The sequence below is a fragment of the Eumetopias jubatus genome, unplaced genomic scaffold, assembly GCF_037043125.1.
Source record: "Eumetopias jubatus isolate StellerSeaLion01/CBP00866 unplaced genomic scaffold, mEumJub1_p1.0 scaffold_15, whole genome shotgun sequence".
NCBI lineage: Eukaryota > Metazoa > Chordata > Mammalia > Carnivora > Otariidae > Eumetopias > Eumetopias jubatus.
In genome coordinates this window covers 13,850,597-13,874,480 of record NW_028274821.1, presented here as the reverse complement: position 1 = coordinate 13,874,480, position 23,884 = coordinate 13,850,597, and the positions used below count along the sequence as shown (strand labels likewise).

The 23,884-nt window shown below is 39.3% G+C and overlaps 1 protein-coding gene across 5 annotated transcripts in view; it reads left to right on the top strand.

Moving 5' to 3' along the window:
* The first annotated feature begins 11,411 nt into the window (after nt 1–11,411).
* Nucleotides 11,412–23,884, top strand: part of TRPM3 (transient receptor potential cation channel subfamily M member 3) — an 827,868-nt gene continuing 815,395 nt past the window's right edge. For all 5 annotated transcript variants that reach the window (XM_028089086.1, XM_028089085.1, XM_028089084.1 and 2 more), the window contains exon 1: nt 11,412–11,594. In XM_028089086.1, the coding sequence (XP_027944887.1) occupies nt 11,412–11,594 (183 nt within the window). The remainder of the gene's footprint in view (nt 11,595–23,884) is intronic.

Here is a 23,884-nt window from a genome sequence, read left to right as displayed (position 1 = left end):
AAATAATCATTTACTCTGTCAAATTAATAAGAAATTGATGGAGGGCAGATGCTCCTGAGAAAGAATAAGTAAATATTTGATGGCTAGTTTGACAAATAGAATTAACACTCTGTGTACCTATCTTTTTAAAAAGATAAGCAGAAGCATAAGATATGAGTTCAGAATATTTTGAATTTTGAGTTATTTCATTTCAAAAATGGGTAAGACCTAATCCTGTTTAAGTGATAAGGAAGAATGAAGACAGGAGCCCAAAGTAAGAGTCAGATTCATTAAAGTGAATGTATGAAAGACTCAGTCAGAGTCTTTCATACATAAAACATGCACTGAGCCAAACATTTGGATGCCTAATTAAATAAGTTCAGGCCAATGATAAATCCTTCTGACTTTTAGGAAGAATTTAGAATGCTTTACGTTGGCCAAGCTAGAGGAATTCCACACAGCTGACTGGGTATGAGAATGAGCTACCAGGGGCAGAAGACCACCACTGCTCCCGTCCCACATTGTTTTGTGCAAAGCCAGTAGGTATCTCATAGTATGTGGGCACATTCCTATGTCATTCTCCAGAGATGATCTCTCAAACAAATCATTTAAACAGTGTTCTTTAGCCTGGGGCCATGGACTTCATGAAATTGTGGGCAAATGTATGGGGATTACATATAATTCAACTTCTCTTCCATGCAGATGATCTATAACCTCCCAGAGATTTTTCAAACTATTATCTAACCTCCCTCCTCAACCACCACCAGCTTGAAAACACCTACTTGATGTTTTTATTTGGTGTTTTTTGAAGTCAATCACAATTATTGAGATGGTATTTTATGGTGATTCTCTTGTATGATAAGGTAGCCACTAGCCATATGTGATTACTGAACACTTGAAATGTAGCTAATCTAAACTGAGTTATGCTGTAAATGTAAATGCTCACTGGATTTCAAAGACTTAGTATGAAACATAATGTAAAATATCTCAGTATTAATTTTATATTGATTACATGTTATAATAGTAACAACAATATAATAGTAACAGTAAGTTCTAGCCACTAGAAGGCACCTATCTGTAGAGGGAGGGAAGGCAGCTAAGAATGTGCCAGATACCGAGTAAAATGCTTTACTCGTATTAACTGACTGGATTCTCACAACTCCCCTGTGAGAAAAATAATATTGCCTAAGAGAATCCCCAAAAAACTAGAGAACCTCATCACCATCCCCCAGCTTTAAATCCTGAACCAACAACGACAATCCATTATTTTAATAGCAACAGTTATGTTTTTTTAAAATTTAATTAGTAGTATAATGGTTGAATGTACTAAAAATAAAGTATACAGGTGTGTCCCTAGGCTCAAGGGTCAGATACACAGAAATGGAGTCAGGGTTCTCTCGATTATTGCCTGTGTGTCCTGGGAAAGTTGCTTAGACTCTCCAGACCACAGTTTTTAATCTTCAATATAGATGAAAGGATGAACTGAGAAGTATGTGCTCAGTAGTACTTTGCACTGGACCTAATTATATAGAAAATACTCAATAAATATTGGTTATTATTTGTTTATAGGCTGCAACTGTGAAGAGGTCAGGCAGATTGGAGATTAATCTCAATGCTGCAACTTAAAAGTTGAGTAATTGGGGTCATGTTATTACCTTGTGTGAGTCTCTGTTTTTCTCATCTGAAAAAATGAGAATATTTCCTACTTCATAGGGTTTCAGAGATCAGTGATCTCATTCGAGACACTTAGCGCAGAGCATGGCAGAAAGGAAGCAGTCCCGCATCAGGTGGTTATGATAATTATTTCCTCCCTCTGCCTGCTTTCTTGCATATAATGACATAATAATAAAGTACATGGGCTCTGGAGCCAGACTCCTGGGGTCGAAGTCTAGGGTCTGCTGCCATCTCGCTATGTAGTCTTAAACAGTTTCTTTAGCCTCTTTTGTCTCAATTTCCTCATCTGTAAAATGGGATCATTGTGAGAATTAAATGAGTTAATCCCCGGAGGTAGACAGTGCTTGACAAGGTGAATGCTTAATAAATGTTAACCATTTTAATACCATTGTTACTGGTTTTTAGTTTCTCCTGTTCTATTCCTACTTTCATACTTTTACTATCTTTCCTTTTCTTTTGTATTCTTTTCAACATATTCCTTGGACCTCCAGGAATACTATATGAATAAATTGGTGACACTTAGAACTAATGTTACTGCCACCATCATGATCATTGTGTTCACTTCATACCATAAAAAACTTTTGGAAAGAAAGTGGTCATGGCAGACACACAGAGTTTTTTGTTACGCATTATCTTCAAGTTAAGTTTCATCACAGACACAGTCAAGAAGTTCAGATGCACCCCAATGTTCATTGCAGCAGTGTCTGCAATAGCCAGACTGTGGAAAGAGCCGAGATGCCCTTCAGCAGATGAATGGATAAAGAAGAGGTGGTCCATATACACAATGGAATACTACTCAACCATCAGAAAGGATGAATACCCAACTTGTACATCCACATGGATGGGACTGGAGGAGATGATGCTAAGTGAAATAAGTCAAGCAGAGAAAGTCAATTATCAGATGGTTTCACTTATTTGTGGAACATATGGAATAGCACGGAGGACATTAGGAGAAGGAAGGGAAACATGAGGGGGATTGGAATCGGAGGGAGAGACGAACCATGAGGGACTATGGACTCTGAGAAACAAACAGGGTTCTAGAGGGGAGGGGGGTGGGGGGATGGGTTAGCCCGGTGATGGGTATTAAGGAGGGCATGTACTGCATGGAGCACTGGGTGTTATACGAAAACATTGGATCGTGGACCACCACATCAAGTACTAATGATGTATTGTATGGTGACTAACATAACATAATAAAATTTTTAAAAAAAGTAAAGATTCTGAGATCGCCTTTTAAAATCACAAATATTTGTAACATTTGAAATCCAGCTGGCCAGGGCGTATCACTGTTGCAGGGCTGGTTAGACAGAAATTTTCAACCAGCTTGCAAAGTTGTTCACACAAGTGAGCAGTGTGTAGCATCCAGTGGGATCTTTATCAATGAATAGGACAACTTCATGTGTTTTCCAGGGCTCCATGTTGGGTCTGGTTGGAAAATACCGGTAGGCACAAGAAGTAAAGCTGATTAACCAATCACCAAAGACTGAGGCATTGCGTTGGCAGGAATCTTAAAAACCACTTAATTTTCACCTTTAGATAAGGTAAACATTTATCTATAAAGCTTTCAAAGAAAGAAGTTTAGAAGGAGTATGGCTTTCCCATTTGCCTTTCTCATTTTGGTTAAGTTTTTATTTTAACCAGCTTGGCATCACTTTACATCTTCTTGTGCTTTCAACATCCTAAAGAGTTTTGTTTCTATGACACCAATCTGGTCATACAACTTTGCTAAGCTTTTTTACTGTCATAGCATGCATCCTATATTTCAGCCAATCAGATCAGCTTTCTTTTCTAAGTACTTGGCATAACTACATGACCTGGCACAAGGGACTTCCTCTAAAATTCAGTTTAATACAAACCATCTTTTTATTTTTTAATTTTTAATTTTTTAAGGATGTATTTATTTGAAAGAGAGAGAGGGAGAGGTGGGGAGGGTCAGAGGGAGAGGGAGAGAGAAACTCTAGCAGACTCCACGTTGAGCGCGGAGCCCTGTATCTCAGCATGATACCTGAGCCGACACCAGAGTCAGATGCTTAGCTGACTGTGCCACCCAGGTGCCCCTACAAAACCTCTTTTAATGCCAACAGTCATAGTAGGCATTGGAATCTCTGCTGAATGTCTCAAGACCCCATTCAGCAGGCAAAGTTAATTTTAGCGGACTACATTGTGTTGATGACAATAGCCTGTCTCATTTTTAGCATATTGTTGGCTTTGCTTCTTTCGTAGAAGTCAAAGGAGACACGTGAAACACTTGAGAATTTTAGTTAGTTCATTGAGTCTCTGCCTTCAGACTTTTTAAGCTCCAGTAAGGATTTTGCATGAGGAAAGGAATTTTGACAGTACATCCAAGATGGAAAGGTAACTATGCTGCTACTTCTTGTTTAACTAACTGCTTTCACTTCATTCACCTTTGTGTTTTGGAGGGAAACATGCACAAATTTGTTTTGTTTTGAGTAGTGAAAAATGCTTAATAGTACTCTAATATGCTCAGATTCAAAATCACATTTCTTTTCCAGCATGAATAGAAATTGTGACTCTAAGAGATGGAGGAATTTTGCATGGTCACTTCTTCGTCCCCCTTTCACTTTGTTTTGTAATGGACCAGGTGTTACTGTTTGTACTTTTGCACAAAAGGACAAAATTGCACAAAATTGTTCAAATGGACAGTTTAAAAGTTAGTTTCATAAGGCCATTTAATGCACTTACATTTAGGAAACGAAGCATGCCTAAGTGCTTAGCTCTAACCTGTTTCGGACGCTGTTGAATATTTTTATTAACCTGCATGGTGCTTTGAGAAATTCATACTTTATTTAAAATAAAAAAAGAAAAAAATATAAACGTTCTCCTAATGGTTAGCCCCTTCCTCTAAAACTGTGCATTCCTTTTTAAAATGATCTTTGATGTTTTCCTGCCATTTATACTGGACAAACAGAAATAATTGGACTTTAGCACAAATGATTGCCTTCTGTTTTTGTGTTGTAACTCAAGAGCAGGCAGGAAACAATAGTTTACCTTTAGAAACCCCCAGGCACTGGATTCTGCCTTTCTCCTTGACACGGCTGTGTTATATGTCCTTCTCTACCAATATCCTAGAGTTCTTGCTACACAACTAAAAATCCTGACCTCAGAAAGCTGGATAATGAGGGACAAATTTTAAGGATTACTGATTGTAGAAGGAGTTGCCTTTTTAAAGAAGCAAAACTAATGAAATTGTAAAGGTAGAAGTCCAGGCATCTATGAAGCCAGAAAAGGAGTTTGAGGAAAAATTTAGCCTTTCTAAATGGGTAACAACCAATTTCTTTGTTCCTCCTAGGGCTAGTGAGATCTTCTACCAGTTGAAAAGTCAGCTAAGCTTAAACATCTTTTTTTTTTTTTTTTGAGGCTCTTTTTAACATTGAAAAAATTCATCTACTTGGAATTTATCTTCCTTTTTTTAAAATTTAAATTCAGTTAGCCAACATATAGTACATCATTAGTTTTTGATGTAGTGTTTGATGATTCATCAGTTGCATATAACACCCAGTGCTCATCACCACACGTGCCCTCCTTAATACCCATCACCTGGTTACCCCATCTCCCACCCCCCCTCCCTTCTGTAACCCTCAGTTTGTTTCCCAGAGTCTTTCATGGTTTCACTCCCTCTCTGATTTCTTCCCATTCAGTTTTCCCTCCCTTCCCCTATGGTCCTCTGCACTATTTCTTATATTCCACCTATGAGTGAAACCATATGATAATTATCTTTCTCTGATTGACTTATTTCACTCAGCATAATCCCCTCCAGTTCCATCCATGTCAATGTAAATGGTAGGTATTCATCCTTTCTGATGCCTGAGTGATATTCAATTGTATATATGAACCACATCTTCTTTATCTTATTTGAACTTAAACAGGTTATATTTATTTACTATTTTTTGGTATAAGGATAAAGTCTTTTCTTTGAAATGTTACTAGTAATCGAAATTCTGAGTTACCTTTTTACATAAATTACATCTAGCATGTAGGATCTATTTCTTAGTTTTATTCCTTGAAAATAGAGACAGATCTAAATGGTGATGGCAGAGCAATCGGGGAAAGCCAACTTCTATGTTTTTTTCAACTTTGTTCTTTTTTGAAAACAGTTGTCTTGTCCATACCATGTTATTGCTGTTACATCACCCATGGTTTTGCATGTAATAGTGGTTCATTGACTCTCACTGCTGAATAGTATTCCATTGTCTCAATATACCATAATTTATGTATCCATTTTGCCCTCGATGGACATTTGTGTAGTTTCTAGTTTAGGACTTTCACAAACAGTGCTGCTATGAATATTCTTGCAGCCTTTTATTTTATTTTAAGATTTTATTTATTTATTTGAGAGAAAGAGCCTGAGAGAGAGAGAGAGAGAGAGTGTGTGCGCAAGCAGGGGGGAGAGGCAGAGGGAGAGGGAGAAGCTGACTCCCCACCAAGCAGGGAGCCTGATGTGGGGCTCAATCCCAGGACCCTGGGATCATGACCGGAGCCAAAGGCAGATGCTTAACCGACCGAGCCACCCAGGTGCCCTCTTGCAGTCTTTTATTGGTCACATGCATACATCTCTGTTGGGTATATACCTTGGAGTAGAATCGCAAAATCACTGTAGGCATATCATTAGTGTTAGTGGATAGTGCCAAGTACTTTTCCAAAGTGGTCACACCAGTCTTCTTCTACCAGTGGTATGTGAGAGTTCTAGTTGTTCCACATCCTTGGCAAATCTTGGTATTTTTTGTCTGCTTAAATTTTCTATCTACAGAGTTTTATTCATCCTGTTGGGAGTATTTATGAATTTTTTTATTCATCTATTTTATACATTATTTTATAGTAAGTGGGAATTTAGTTCAGTTACATCTCCCTTTCCTCCCTTCTCTGTTCTATTCTCTCTTCCTTCTCTCCCCAATTTTAATGGTTGTGTTATTTTTAATTATATTATTATTTACTTTCATAATTTTTATACCATTTACCGTAGTCATTATCTCTTAGTCTTGAAATAAAATTTCAGAAAACTGTATATAGATTTAGAAAGAGGGAAAACTGTTATATACATATGCACTTATGCAAATGCATCAATGAAAACTAAAGAGGTATTATAGTACACATTCCTATGAATCATAATAGTGTTTAAAGTGTAGGAAGCCTAGATAATTGGAGGATTTTGTTTGTTCTATGGTCTACAGAAAAATTAATAGGCGGGAAGGAAGGGAGAAGGGGAGGGAGGAGGAGAAGAGGTGGAGGGACAGAGGGGAGAGAGGGAGGAAGGAAACAGAGCAGATCTGTTGCTAGGTTCTCTGACCTGCATTGACCTCTGCAGAGAGGACGTGATGGGGTGTATAACCAGGAAGACTTGTCAGCAGGTATTTCAGAGAAGATATGCGATTATTTTTCATTAAGAAGGAGGATAATTTTTCAGGAAGCCATCACCCAGAGAATTTCATCCACATAGATGGCCAATTTGCATAAACCAGGATAACCCTACTGCTCCTTGTCTTGATTAATAGTCGTGGGCTTTGGGAGATTTTTTGCTCGAGTTACAGGAATAATTGTTTCAACTCTCACGGTTGTTTGGCTTTGTGTGAGACTCAGCCCTCATGTCTACTGAAGGGAATCTAATCATGACTAAATGCAGATTCTACATCCTGTTTCCAGCTTCATAGGCATTGACGAAGCCTACTTGTCTGTGAGTCTAGTCACAGTGGCTATGCTTTGAGTGAATTCACAAAGCAGTTGGCCCCAAATTCATTTAACAGTCACATTTAAAAATCTCTCTTAGTACGCAAGAGTGCCAATTCAGACTTTGCTTCCCCGTGTGTGTAAGGACGTGACAGAAGGACATCGTTTGGCTTAAGAGAAGAGATATTCTAGGGGAGTTGTAAAGGCCCTCTTCAAATACCTGATGACTATCACTTGGAAGAGCACATATGTTAAATTAGTGTGGCTCCAGAGTTTAAAATAAAGGTGGAGGCATGGATTTCAGCTTAGTTTATAAAGATGGGCTTCCTAATGCTTAAAATTGTTTAATAAGGAAATGTCCTGCTTATAAGAAAGCAGATATCTAATGCTGAGGTCTGAATGTGTAGGCAAAGGGTGAATGACAGCTTGTTGGGTTTCAAAGGTCAGATCTATAAACATGTAACTCACCATTCAACTCTATGATTCTGTATAACATATTATACTGAAGCTGAGATATGCTCCATTTTCAAAAGCATCCTGATTTGAGAGTGTTAAAATGTGAAAAATTGGGAGAGTTAAAACTGATGAAATATAGTTGATATTCTCTTATTTTGCAAAGAGAGTTTTTGGAACAAACATGGCTTTTCAGTTTTCATCACTTTCTCTATGTTTACCCTCCCCTCTTGTACTTTGCTTGATCATGTTAGTCTCTGGGTATGCCCATGGGTTTCCATGTCCTGGAATAACCAAAGGAAAAGATATTTCCTAGTAACTCTTTTGCAATAAAGTTCATGACCATCTGACTTAGAGCAAATGGGTTTTGGAGAGAGTTTCTTCTGATTATACACTCAACACATGCGACAGGCTGGTAGGATCATGTAAGGTTCATAGAGTGTGTAGGGCTAATGAAAGACTGTTGGCATTTGATATTTTCTTGATAATTTTTTTAAATACTATTTAAAACGCACTTTTCAGAACATTTCACTATATTATATTTGGATTGATTTGTACATAAAGATTTATATATTTGCATTTTTATGTAGAATATCTATTATATAACAATGTAAGTATTTTTTGCCTTAATTTAATGCACAGAAACCATGGAGGAAAAAAAAAGGTTTTTGGCATACTTCCCAATAGTTTTTTGATGTATTTACACTCACCTTTGCAATTGCAGTGACTCTTCCAGTAAAGTTAAGTTACTCTGGAAATGGCTTCTAGCCTTGATTCCAGAATTTCAGTGCTGGTGATTTTAAACGTGTTCTTAGCTTTGATGCTGCCATTCTCTGCTAACTTGTAAGAAAAATGATAGACTTTCCATGTAGTTTTCCAGTTCCTAGTTATTAGAAAATTTGGGAAAAGACAAATGAACATCAAAAGAGGAAAGGGTCAATATTTTGCTTGTCTATCATCACATCTAGTTTAGCCTCTTGTGCAGTTCCCAGATATTTTTTCTTGTACTTGTCAAGTGCAAAAATGAAATGCAGAGATCATCTTCTAACAAGGCTTTAAAACACAGCCCTAAGGTAACAGCAATACAAGGCTCATTTTTGGACCAAACAGGTAAAAAAAAATAAGATATACAATCACTACTCGTTGAATTTTTCTAAATGTATCTAAAAAACTTACCAGGGCTCTGAATACTCATGGATGTCCTGGTGCCGTCATTCATGGTAGATATTCTTTTTATTTCATTTTATTTACTTTATTTTTTAAAAGATTTTATTTATTCATTTGAGAGAGAGCATGCACAAGCAGGGGGAGAGGCAGAGGGAAAGGGCGAAGCAGACTCCCCGCTGAGCAGGGAGCCTGACGTGGGGCTCGATCCCAGGACGCTGGGATCATGACCTGAGCCCAAGGAAGACACTTAACCATCTGAGCCACCCAGGCACCGCCATGGTAGATATTCTTGACAGCAGTGTTATTTCCTCCTTAATGGGCTGATATGGGTGAACCAGGGTCTTGTGGCTCCGTGAAGTGAGTGTTCTTGGATTATGTGCCTTGATACATCTGTGAAAGCCCCTCTTAACTCCTTTACAGGGCTTTTACCATTATAGCAAAAGAATGAACTTTCAAGGCATCCAGGTTAGCACACAGGCTTTTCATCTCCCAAGAAGTTTTCACTTATATTCCCCTTTGTTGACAACGAAAGGAAAAGGCAAACAACTACTTTAAGTCCTAGTTTGCTGACTTTTTTTCTACTCCCTAATTGGTATTTAGCTCTCATACCTGTCTAATCTGTAAACTATGCATAATCATTTTGATTCATTTTTGTGAGGGGGAGAAATCTGGACCAAATTATTGTATTTCCGTGAAATGTCACTAATAGTTTCAAATCCATGAACTTAAACAGGGAGCGAGGAAATGCAAAATGGAGCCTGTGGTTTTCTCATCACATGACATTGTGTGTTGGAAACATTGTTTAGAGCTTCATTTTGTTTAATATGGGTGTGTGATTTCTGGACACAGAGGGTTGTTTAAAAAGGTAGGAAGTGTGCCCCGTGAATCCCTTTGCTTAAAATGACAGGATTAATATTAATGTAGCACTACACACAAGTGTACAGCTGTGGGATTTTAGAGCTCTGTATTCCATTCATGAGAACTAGTCAGTTCCAAAGCCTCTGCTTCATCAGACCGACCACTGACAACCCAGATTATGATTTTCACAACTGGCACCGCAACACAAATTTTCTTACAGCATTTCTCATCCTCTCCCCTTCCCTCTTAATCCCTTTCTACCTTTTCCTCCTGGAAGGACCTGGCCTTATTCAAATTGGAGAGAGAATGCTCCATTTCGGAAAGAAAATGAAAATACATCTGTTGCCATTGCAACAGATAAGCAACCAGACAGCTCTTTTCAACCAGGAGGGATTTTAGGCCTTCTACCCTTTAATAAGGAGTAAGGTCATTGTTTCAGCTTTTGTAAATTTGTGACACCCCCATTGGCTCTCTCTTATCTGATCAAGGAAATTCTTGAACACGGGGACAGCTCAGTCTGGTAAAATAACTGACACAAAACTGAGGAGAGACTGCTGGATTTCCTTCTAATGAGGAGAAGGCAGATAGATGAACCAAGGATGAGGTGGGGGTGTCAAAGAATATTCCACACACAGGAGATCACACATCATCCTCACTGCGTTAACTGCTGTATCATCATCCCGGCCTTGGGAGTGCGAGGGTAAACTGAATACCCAACTCCTACCCCCGAGAGAAAAACGAATTGATTTAAGAAGCATCCACCGTCTTCCCTTCCAAAGACTCTCCTCTGCCCTGTCCCCATAGCACAGGTTGTCCAAGATGCTTAATTGCAGTTAGAGCAGCAAAAATCAACTGGAGAGATTTCAGAGATCCTGATTCCCAGGCCCCAGCCAGGGCAATTAATTTGGACTCTGAAGACTATCAGCATAAAAAAAAAAATTAAGTAACTCCAATGTGCAGCCAAGTTTGAGAACCGGCGGGCTAATCAGAGCAAGCGTGAGAAGGAATTAGTGTGGCATCTGACAAGGAGATGAATCTCTACTCCCCCCAAGGATACTTAGGAGGCAGTTGTTGCTGCAAAGAGGAGAAAGGGAAGAAAGAGAAAAGGCAGGAAGGCAAAATTGCATGCTTCCTTGTCTTTCTCCAGGTCAACTGGAGTCTCCCAGTGTGGGAACATAGGCTTGCACCTGCAGCTCGGGGTGGGGTGGGGTTGGTCCCCAGGCCTGGGGAACTGGACTGGGCGGGGTGGGGTGACTGGAGGTAGCTCCCCAGGGGCGCATCAATAGCCCCAGGCGTGGGCCGTGTGCCCCCCAGAGAAGGCGGTGCCTGCGGGGTGGAGAGCAATTTGGGGGCGCAAAAGGAAGCTGGCTCGGGCGCAGGTGGCGCTCGCAGCCCCAGCCGACAGCTCAGCCAATGGCGGGCGCAAGCGCAGCCTGGTGGCGGCGGCGGTAAGGGAGCGCAGGGCTGTGGCAGGAGCCCGCGGAGGCAAAGGCGGCGCCAACAGAGAGCAGCGCGCAGGCTGGAGTGAGAGCCGGCGGCGAGAGGAGGGAGCGAGAGCTCGGCGCCCCGGTGTTGCCTGGCAGAGCGAGGCAAACAGCATGGGGAAGAAGTGGAGGGATGCGGCGGAGATGGAGCGGGGCTGCTCCGACCGCGACGACAGCGCGGAGAGCCGCAGGCGCAGCCGGAGCGCCAGCCGGGGCAGGTTTGCCGAGTCGTGGAAAAGGTTAAGTTCCAAGCAGGGATCCACCAAGCGCTCGGGACTCCCATCGCAGCAGACTCCGGTGAGTGGCCCGGGGAGAACCCCTAGGTCTCTTCCTCCCGCCGCCCGCGACTCGAGCCCTTTCCATGGTGCTGAACTTGCCTCCTTAGGGGCTCGAGCCTGGGAACTTGTGGAGTCGCTTCTAATGAAAGTGTTGGGGGCTGTGAGGAGGGGCAAGAAGGAACGATTTCCCTTTCTTCAGAGAGGGGAGGGTCTCCTGACATATGTGGTATCTTTGCAAAAAATGGAGAAAACGTTCGAGAGGCGAGGGGCTCACTGTCAGATCGTTAGAGTTTTGCATTTAACGGAGTGTGCGAGATGTTGCCGAGGGTACTGTTGTGACTCCTCTGCGTCCCGAGGGTCTGTCTGTGCAGCATGTTCGAAGGTACTCGGCATCCGCTGAATGAGGGCGGCATAGGAAGGGCATGCCATTTTTCACTCTCTTAACACTTGCTCTTTTTCCTCCCACACCCCCACTATGTTAGTGGGTGCGTTTAATTGTTTGCAGAATGTATTTGCATGCAGAGAATAGCGAGAATATCCCGGGTGCTTATAATCCTACTGTTAACACAGCATTCAGAAAACAGTTTTCCCATGCGTCAGCTCCTCTTCAATGTCTAATTAGTGTGATAAGAGCACTCAGTGAAATTAATATAGGCATCGTATGTGTGTAGAGAACTACAGTTGATAAAAACTTTAGCTGCATATGCATTTTTAGTAGTTAAATATTATCTGTTTTCCTTTAGCCTAGAGGGAAAGAACTGTTCCAGAAGAGAGTGCAGAGCCCTCCTGTTGCTCCTAGGGAACAAGGGCACACCACTTCAACTTAGGAGACATCATTAAGAACATCAGCGTGTGTGCGTGCTGGTGTGTGTACCTATGTTTTACATTCAGAGGAGTTGACAGCAGATATTGTATTGTATAGAAGAGAAACTGAATTAATTTTTTAAAAGGGTGGTACAAAAGCATTGTATCTCATAGCGTGAATAGAGGTACCTTCTTCTGTTTTCAAGAGATCATCACTAAAGGATAAAAATTAATCTGTAAAAAGCAGGATGTTTAAAACATTACTTCAGTAGAATGAAATATAAACATGTAAAATTTTTGGTATGTTTATTTTGTTTGCTGTTCACAAAAGCTAGCAGAAAATGTTATTAAATTTGAAATATTTTTCCTAATATTAGTGTCAAGTTTTTTTTTAATCTAAAGATGGATATAGTACACTTAAAATGCGATTAATTTTATTTCAAGCATTGTAATATCATTTTTAAATAAAGGTAAATTTAATATTTTAGAAAGGAGAATATTATTCTGAAGATAGGAATTGATGACTTCTGGTTTTCATCAACTACGTGAACTAAGAATTTTATCCCCCTTTTAATAGAAAGTATTATTCTAAATAACTTCTTATACTGCTTCTTTGATTCTGTTCAACAGGTGTATGCAGAGTCTCAGGAACATATACAATCTTCATATAACCATAGGTTAGGCTCAATAACTTACAGGTCTGTTACTTAGAATAAAAATATGAGAGAGAGAGGGCATAATAGGATACCATGACAACAGAAGACATCTGGAAAAGTAACTGTGTCCTCCTGTTTACTAAGGGTAATGATGGTGTTATATTTCTCTGTAGTACTTGTTAATTGAAACATTAGTAATTCAGTTAAAAACCAGTCATGGCAAAAGCCTGTGCTTACTCTCACATTGCATGACCTGTTTGATACCGATTTTGTTTTAAAAATCTAATAAGTGCTCCTAGCCATGATTTGAATTATCAGAATATTTTAAACAAAGGTAATGAGATTTTGTAAATTTTAGAGCTGGGATGGTGGTTTTTAATCGAGGTTTGATTCCATTAGTTGTTAACAAAGACTTTATACTTCATCTGTAAGTGATACATCCAACTTACTTAGGCAAACAAGAGGGAGGAAATAATAAGGCTTGCAGCAGACATGCTGATAAAAGTTTTTAATCTTCAAGGGAAGATTTTTTTTTCTGCCTCCTAAGGTGAGTTGGTGCTATTTTCAACTTTCATTGTGTTTTATGTAAAAAAAAAATAGCTTAAATTACAGAGATTAAAGGAAGTGATTAAAGCAGTTAATATGGTTAATGCTGTTTTTTATTTATTCTTCTGAATAAATAAGATATTCTGTGATGTGACTCTGGATCTTATTCATTTTGTGTTGGACTCAGAAATGTTGTGGCATCATGGTAATAAAACTGGTAGGAGAATTTTTTCTTTCTTTGAAGACGAGGTAGATAAATGTGGAAAAAGGTAGTTAATAATACAACATGGGAGCATTCTTAGATCCTTCTTTCATCTTTCTTTTGAGAATGTAAAATGATTATATAGTTGTTTAGTGATGTGGCCTTTGTTACTGTCTTTTCTGCTATAGTTAGAGTCTTGAAATCACTTCCAGTTCAAGTTCTTCCCAGGGAACAATGACAGTCCATGACCCTGTCCCCAGTGGGAATGACTACATTCGTTTTCATTTTCACTAACAACAAAGCATGCATACATCATAGATAATGGGGGAGATTTTCTTCCAGCAAGCAGAGGGCTGCCATATTCTTGATTATCCAGAAATTCTTTTCTTCTCTGATCTGAGTCATGGTGTTTTATGTGTCAAGGGTAGGGGAGGTCTGTTTGAATCAACCTTGGTAATTAGATTTCCTCTCTACTTATCACTAGATATGTTGGCGTTTTCTTACAGAAAGCTTAGAGGTTGGGCTGGACCCATGATTTTGATGTCAGTATGAGAACTCAAAAAGTCACATTTCTGGCAATCTCTTTAGCACTCAGAAGATGGTCTAGTGATGTTCTTCGTGGACTGTGGCAGGCCCAGGGCAGGACAATATGTGCCATCCTTGCCTCAGCTCCCTGGGGCCTGCTTCTATTCTGGCACCAGGCAGAAGCAGCCCTACTCCATACGATAGTGAGGGGAAGGGGCAGCTGATCTGGGTCCTAAAAGTGGTATTTAAAGGCCCTGTCCAAGTTCTGGGCCACAAGAGTGGATGTGTCTAACTCATCAGTCCTTGCTGATTTGAAAAGATTTTTTCCCCAAGCAACCTTCTTCTTTCCCCTTATTTTTAGGCTTCGTGGTTGATAATTCACAGCCTAATTCAGTAATCTGCAGTACTCAAATTATACCCCAAATCATACAATTCTGATAAAGTAAAGTAGGATTTAATCATATTCATTCCTTGGAATCTGTTCCCCCTTGACGTGGGTCATAGATTATTTTTTAAATCTAAAAATGGTGGGGTGTTTTTTCGGTAAAATAGTAAGAGAATTTGATACCAATTTTATAGTTATATTAATATAAAAGTTACATATTTGCATTGTGGATATGAAATTGGTTTTCTGGACATTAATATTTTACATAATGCCACCGTTAAATTGGTCAGTAGGCGTAAAAGGATTTTAAAACTTCTTTGCCTCTATTCAATACTATCTGGATTTCATATTTCTCCTTGAAGTATTATTCTTATTATTCCTATTACTTGTTTTAATTCTATCCACACAAAAATACATGGGAAATCTACTGAAAGGTGATTCAGCAAGTGCTGTCTGGTGTTACAAATATCACATGTTCACCTCAGCCTGTAGATATTTTTAATTTTGAAAGGTGATTTCCTCCTCTAGTCCCACAACTATTTCAGGGCTTGTTTTCAAATAGATGCAGATTTCATTTAATTTCCAAGTAAGCTCTGTGTAAAAGGGAAAAAAAAAAAGGAAAGAGTTCTAAGGGAGTAAAATGATGGAGTTGTAATTAGAGTTGTTTTTCAACCTTAGATGGCATGCTTGCTTCCACTAATGCTATAATTACCCTAATCAGCAGGTGGCAACCACAGAACATCACGCCTTGTGCAGACAAGTGGGCAGCTGAGAGTGTATAGAAACAACCACGCTGCAAAGGAGACCAGTCCGGTACAGTTGGGTACCAAATTCAGTCTTCCTACAGCTGTCTGAGAGGCGATGTGGGCAGGGAGGGATTCCGGGAACAAATCTGCTTCCGGTCCTGAGGCGCACTTGTCCTTTCTGCGCCTAGTAAGTGCCTTCCGGTTACTCCTGCCAAAAGCTGGGTCCTTCAAGATCTTATAAGAAATGAGGAAAAGCTGAGTCAAAGGCAGGGCTAAAGTCAGAAAAACCCATCTCCCACCCAGTTGCCCATTTAAGGATGATGGGGATGGTAATTCTCGTGGTGGCTGTGGTGGAAACTGCCGCAGATTGGTGAAAAGGATCCTTGCTCCTTTTTCAGTGTTCTGATATGTGATTGCAGTGTCATTAAACCCTTAATGGTTTGTTCTTGTTACGCAAAGGGCTCTCCTGGTGAAAGCAGAATGAATCCCCTGCAGGGCTAGTCCATTACTGAGTAAACCATTTCTTGACAGGTTGATTTTTGTCTGCTTTTTACAAACTGTGTTAAAAAAAAATAAAAGGGGACAATGTTGTATCACTCAGGAGTACAGACGTATTTTCTTGTTATTGTGAATTTTTGATGGGAAGAAAACCATTTTCTGATAATGGTTTATTTTGTTTAAGCCCTTCTGAAATGTTATCTTTTTTCTAGTAATTAACAACTAAGAAGCTTGTTCTCATTGATCACAGTGAATAGTGAAATAAATTTAATTTCATCTTTAATTTGAGGACCACAAATGTATTAGGTGGCCAGTGAGTAATTCAAATATTTTAAGTCTTGAGGAGGAAAAGATCCTTGTACGGTGATGGTTAAATGTGTTTTCAGTTATTCCAAAATATATTAGAACATTTCCTCCTGCCATTATTTATTGAGATCTTGAAAAACAATTGAATCATTAAAAATCATTTATAAATAGTAGCAACACATTATATTCATTTGTTTCAACCAGCTGTGATGTTCTGTGCATTGGCTTTACTTTTTGTTTCTTTCATTTGCAAAGCCCAAAGAGGACTGGTGGAGCAAAAACGCAAGGATGATAGAGAACAGCATCAAAACAAACTTTTAATTTATCTAACATTCATTGAGTACCTAGCAAGTGCTAGACACCATGGTAGGTACTGGACAACTTTTCTAATAGAACTGATGGCTTCATACAAGACAAAGCAACCAGACAGAGATATATGCAGTCTAGCTTTATGGTCAGAATACAATGGAGTAAAGGTTAAAGTAGTGAATGCCTGTTAAGGGATGTTAATGAGAAATTTAGATAAGACGCTTCCTCCACTTGATGCCTGATTCTCAAAAGGTGAGGAAGAGAAAGAGTTGTGTGGATCTGGCAGTTTGGAAAAAGGGCAATAGTATCTTTCTCAGTCATTTCAACGTACTCATGCGGGTGGATGCCTGAATGCAGTGAGTAGAAGCCAAGGCAGATGAGAGAGAAGTAACCACATCAAGAGCAAATGCACTTAGTATGTGCCAGGCACTCTCTAAGCACGTCACATAATTTATTATGCGTTGCCTGACTTCAACTAGAATACAAGCTCCACGAAGGTAGGGATCTTTGGTTCACTGATTTATCTGGATGCCTTGAACAGTGCCTGGTGTGTAGCAAGTCCTCAAATGTTTGTTCAATGAATGAATTGACCAATTAATAAATACATTAATAGACATGGTATTTTCTCATTAGTATGAGGTAGACTTTAAGTTCTTGGCTGTGAGAGCAAAGAGAAATAGAGGCAGAAGAATTTTTCTTTCCTTTTTCTTGTGTGGCAAGATGGGAGAGATTTGAACATGTTTATTTGTTGAAGGAAGAACCTATTAAAGGGTTTAAACAAGTAGGAAGAAAGAATAGCAGTGAATCTAATCCATAGCCTTGGAGGAGTTGGGATTTGTTGTACGGGAGAGTTGAAGACCTGTTTTTTGGTTGTTTTCAATCCTGGCTCTGTCCTCTCTTTGTCTAATGAACTTGCCTGGTGGACACTGGATTTGATTGCTAATTCTTTTGCAGGTTTTACATAGTACATATTTAGTCTATAATGTTGGTAAATTAAATCACAAGTTATGCAAAAAGAATGTATTTTTATGAAAACTTTTGTTAGTAAATCAGAGATGCTGAACTATAACTTTGTATCTCCCTTTGACCTCTCTAAATACCTCAAGGAATGTGGGAAAATTCTCAGACAGATTTCAAAAAGATGGAAATCACTACTTTAGCTCTTCAGAAGATAGTTATCCAAGTTCAGAGCTGACACATCAAACTGCCAATCCGTGCGTTCAATGTCATGAGATTGCATATTCATTACAAATACCTCTCTAAAATCCCGGAACTTCAACCCCGAAATAGTCACACAAAAGGGAATACATTCATGCTAATAACCAGCTAGGTTTTTGTCCTCCCTGAAGGTTGATTTTTCTAGGACTTCCTTGGGAATGAACTTCACAACAGTGAGATTAGGAGGGAGGGCTCTAATGATAAGCATTCTGAGGAGGAGGTTCAGTTTGAATGCAGGTCATCTCTACTTTGGGAGTTGTATGGAAAATCCAAATGGGTCTTGAGAATAATATGGTGCTTTGGAATCAACCAGATCTAGATTGGAATCTTGGCTCTGTCCATTATGAGTTGTGTGGCCTTAGCTGAATTATATTTCTAGGTCTCTTTTCTCTTGAATTCTATCAGGAGAATTCCTTTTTCCTTTCCCGCTGAGTGTAAGATTCACTCAACTCTTTGTCTTCTTTTTATATAAAGAAAAAGTATCTATTTTTATTTAAAATTTAAATTGTCTGAAAATAGAAAAAAAGAAAAATCAAAGAAAATATTATGAAAAGATTCCACATACTCATAATACATATTAAACCGAGGTTAATAATTTGGCATATTTTCTTCATATCTTTTTAAAAGAAGTAAAATATTATAGGCACAGTTAAAATACTCCCCCGTACCATTCTCTTGATTCCTTCTCCAAAGGTCAGAGATATTCCGGACTTGAGGTTCATTCTTCTCATATAATTTTTTAGATACCTCTAGTATATATATGTGTGTACTCATAGAGTGTGTAAATAGTATGGTTCTGTGTGTCTAAAAATTTTACATGAATTGTGAGACATAGCTTCTTTTCAATTTGCTTTTTTCACTCAACATTATATTTTTGGAGATATATGGTTATATATAAATGTTGCCTTTTATTTTAGTATGTGTTTGTACCACAAGTAATTTATTCATTTCTCTACTATCAAAAATTTAGTTTCTTTTTCTCTTCTTTTTTTTTTTTGGCGATGACAAACAATATTCAGTTACCATCTTTGTACTTGTCTCTGGTTCTTGCAAATATTTTTTGACAAGATAAAAATTCAGGAACTTACCTTGCTTTTTGGAAGACATAAGGACCGGGGCCTCATTTGTAGTTGTTTTGCACCAGAGAAAGGTCAAGCTTGTCTAGATCCTAACCTCTGAACAGAGTCAAAATTTGCAAGGGGCTGAAGGGTAGTGGCGCTCTTCTTTTGCTTTGAGATTATATTGGCATTCAAATCAGACAGACTTGATTTTAAGTCTGTCTCAGGTCATTAACTGATTTTGCAACTTAATCTTTCTGTGTCTCAGTGCCTTCATCATAAAATGAGGATGGTAATCCCTGTTTCCAGGATGAATTGTGAAAGTTAAATGTATTGTGTAGCTAGTACATCTTCTGGCAAGAGATACTTGCTACATGGAAATAGTTACCTAACTCCTGGTATTAACTAGAGGTGTTACAACAAATACCAAAACCAAAGTTGCCTTTGCTTGATGGGGAAGTGTTGTTTGTGGTCTTCAGTTCTTCTGGGATTAGAATGTTGTCGGTTATAGTCAAGAAGTCATATAAGGCTAATGATTGTATTGGGCTTTTTGTTTGGAAAGTATTTCAGAAAATAAAATCAGCTTGTTTTCTCCACAGTAGGTCCTGGTCTTTGAAATGTCCATTACTCTATGTTTTTACTGAAGGTGAATTCACTGACCTTTTTCGAGATAAAATATGAAATTTCTACCATATTGAAAAATATAAGATACTCTTTGCTTTTCGTATTTTTATCACTGGGTTCTGTATCATTGGGTTTTGAAACAAATTATGGTTACCAAATTATTCTCTTCATGACCCTCAAGACCTTTGAGAAAGGATTTTTCAAAAATCCTTTTATTAAGGAAAATTCAACCATGTACAGTAGGAGAGGGGGTAGTATAATAACCACATATACCCATAATCCAGATTCAACAATTATCAAATCATGACAATTTTGCTTCATTTGTACCTCTATTTTCTATTTCTTCCCTCCCCACTAGATTATTTGCAGGCAAATCCCAGATGTCATATTATTTCTTCTAAAAAATATCTGAAAGATAAGGACTCCTTATTAAAACAAAACTAGGGCACCTGGGTGGCTCAGTCGTTAAGCGTCTGCCTTCGGCTCAGGTCATGATCCCAGGGTCCTGGGATCGAGCCCCACATCGGGCTCCCTGCTCCACGGGAAGCTTGCTTCTCCCTCTCCCGCTCCCCCTGCTTGTGTTCCTGCTCTCACTGTCTCTCTCTGTCAAATAAATAAATAAAATCTTTAAAACAACAACAACAAAAAAAAAACACAAAACTATAACACGGTTATAAAATGTAAACAAATTAATAATTTCCTAATACCCACATATATTAAGAACACATTTCCTTAATGATCTCATAATTCTGTTTTTTACCCTCAGTTTGTTTGAATCAGAATACAGTTGTAATTGGCACATTGCAATTGTTTGGTTTTTCATCCCTAAGTTTCTCTTCCTGATCTTTTTTTCTTGTTGAAGATCATTTGTCAAATAAATTTATTTGTCCTGTAGAGTTTCCCACATTCTGTATTCTGCTAAATACATCCCAATAGTGCCATCTTATGTGTTCCTCTGTCCCTTGTATTCCGTATGACTTGACAGTTTGAGCAGGAGCCTAGATCAGTTTTGACTTTTTTTCCACGTAGGTATTCTGTTTGCCTCCTATTTCAGGTATTAGCTACCATTGATGATCATCGCTTAGAGTAGGGGTTGGCAAATTTTTTACGCAGAGGGCCAAAGAGTAATTATTTCAGGTTTTGCGCACCATAATGTCTCTTACAACTACTCACCTCTGCTGTTACTGTTTAAAAGCAGTCACAGACATTGTGTAAGTAAATGGACATGGCTGTGTTCCAAAACCACTTTATTCATAAAACACTGAAATCAGAATTTTGTATAATTATTTATGCCGCGAATATTATTCTTTTGATTTTCTTAATCACTTGAAAATGAAACAAATAGTTCTTAGCTCACAGGCTAAGAAAAGGGGCAATGGACTGGATCAGGCCCTTGACTAGAGTTAATGGATTCCGGGTTAAGATCCAATGCTTCACTAGGGTGTTGCAAAATGGTGATATTACAATTCTGTCTTTCCTTTTTCATTTAATAGCTCAAACATTTTTATAAATAGGAACCCCCATCATCAACTATTCACTTATTCTGAGTTATAGTTCATACAGTGAAGTCAAGATAAATGCTTGAGATAGTTTTTTAAAAGTTGAACCAATAATAATAGGAACTATGTATTGGCATTGATCTGTAGGTTTACTGTCAGGCCTTAGATTTTAATTGGGTCATGTGTTCAGTTAACTATGAGGAACTATTTGGTCTATTTATTGTGGAGGCCAATTAAACTCTCATTAAGAAATAGAATGTATAAAAATATATTGTCAAGTTATTCCTATATTAAAGTTTTTGCTTTCAGCCCTAAAAAGAAAGTCCTGGGGAGGCGGAGCAAGATGGCGGAGGAGTAGGAGACCTAGATTTCGTCTGGTCTCAGGAATTCAGCAGAATAGGGATCAAACCATTCTGAACACCTACGAACTCAACAGGAGCTCAAACAGGAGAGTAGCAACAACTCTCTGAACAGAGAAGCGACCACTTACTGGAAGGTAGGGCGTGCGGAGAAGTGAATCCGAGGCGATATTCGGGAGGATAGACGGCGGGGGAGGGGCCTCCGCCGGCCGCTTCTGGCAAGTGCTAGAGCCGCGGAGCACAAAATCGGACCTTTTAGAAGTTGGCTCGGCGGAGGGACGTCGCTCCAGTGGCTAAGTGGGGGGTGGAATCCTCCCGGGACAGTGTGGTCTCAGGACCCTTGGGGTCACAGAGAGACCGGGGGTGCCTGAGTGCGCCAGAGCTCCCAGGTATCGGAGCAGGGAAGCCGGCTGCAGATACGGAGCAGAGTCGCGGGCTCTCAGCTCGGGGTTGCCATAAACTGATCTGCGGCCCAGTCGGGGCACGGCTCCCCCAGCAGGGACCCAACAAGCAGCAGATCCGGGGAGACTCCCCTTCCTTCCCGGGGAGGAGCGGTGCGGGAACGCACTGCAGGGATCTGCTGGGTTTGGAGACTCCGCGCGGGGTCGGGTGCCAGAGATAGAAACGCTCGATCACGGGCCGGGTGAGCACAGAGTGCGGCCGGAGACCGGGGACACGGAAGTGACTGCTTTTCTCTGGGGGCACACTGAGGAGTGGGGCCCCAAGTTCTCGGCTCCTCCGAGTGGAGATTGGGAGGCCACCATTTCTGCCCTGGTCCTCCAAAGCTGTACCGAGAGCGTGCAGGGAACAAAAGCTCCTGAGAGCAAACCGGAGCAGCTTCCTTAGCCCGGACCGACAAGGGCGGGGCAATTCCGCCTCCGGCAAAGACATTTGGAAACCACAGCAACAGGCCCCTCCCCCAGAAGATCAACACAAACAGCCAGCAAGCCAAGACCAAGTTGATCGATCAAGGAGAATAGGAGAACTCCAGCGCTAGGGGAATACTGCACATAGATTCATGGCTTTTTTTTTTTTTTTTTTTTTACCATGATTCATTATTTCATCAAAGTTAATTTTTGTTGACTGTTTTTTTTTTATTTTTCTTTTTCCCTTTTTCAACCAACATCTTATAAATCCTTTTTTAAAAAAAAAAACATTTTTTATTTTTCATTTTTAGAGTCATATTTTATCCCTTCATAGTAGTTACCCTTATTTTTGGCATATATATATATAAGTTGTTCTCTCTTTAAAATTTTGAGGTACAGTTTCTTCTAACAGATCAAAATATACCCTAAATCACTAGTGTATGGCTTTGTTCTAGTCTCCTGCCTGATCACATTCTCTCCCTTTTTCCTTTTTTTTTTTTCTTAAATCTTCTTTCTTTTTTCAAACAACTTATCTTACCAAGTCCTTTTATAAAATCTTTTATAATTTTCATCTTTACAGTCATCTTCCATCCCTTCATTGTATCAACCCTTATTTTGTACATATTTGTCTTTCTTCCTTTAAAATTTTAGGAGGCACTTTTTTCTAACAGACAAAAATACGCCCAAAATCTAGTGTGTGGCACTGATCTATGCACTAGCCTGATCATATTTGATCATATTCTGCCTTTTTTGTATTGTTTTGTTTTTGTTTTTATCTTTTTTTTTCTTTTTCTCTTTCTTTTTTCTTTCTTTCCCTTTCTTTTCCCCTGGTTTCAGGTCTTTTCTGATTTGTATACAGTATATTTGCTGGGGATGTTGTAAACCTGTTAGCATTTTGTTCTCTCATTCATCTATTCTCCTCTGGACAAAATGACAAGACGAAAGAAATCACCTCAGCAAAAAGAACAAGAGGTAGTACCGTCAGCCAGGGACCTACTCAATACAGACATTAGTACGATGTCGGACCTAGAGTTCAGAATCATGACTTTAAAGATACTAGCTGGGCTTGAAAAAAGCGTGGAAGTTATTAGAGAAACCCTTTCTGGAGAAATAAAAGAACTAAAATCTAACCAAATCGAAATCAAAAAGGCTATTGATGAGGTGCAATCAAAAATGGGGGCACTAACTGCTAGGATAAATGAGGCAGAAGAGAGAATCAGCGATATAGAAGACCAAATGATGGAAAATAAAGAGGCTGAGAAAAAGAGAGAGAAACAACTACAGGATCACGAGGGCAGAATTCGAGAGATAAGTGATATGATAAGACGAAACAACATTAGAATAATTGGGATCCCAGAAGAAGAAGAAGAGAGAGAGAGGGGCAGAAGGTATATTGGAGCAAATTATAGCAGAAAACTTCCCTAATGTGAGGAAGGAAACAGGCATTAAAATCCAGGAGGCACAGAGAACCCCTCTCAAAATCAATAATAATAGGTCAACACCCCGACATCTAATAGTAAAACTTACGAGTCTCAGAGACAAAGAGAAAATCCTGAAAGCAGCTCGGGAGAAGAGATATGTAACCTACAATGGTAGAAACATTAGATTGGCAACAGACCTATCCACAGAGACCTGGCAGGCCAGAAAGGACTGGCAAGATATCTTCAGAGCACTAAACGAGAAAAATATGCAGCCAAGAATACTATAT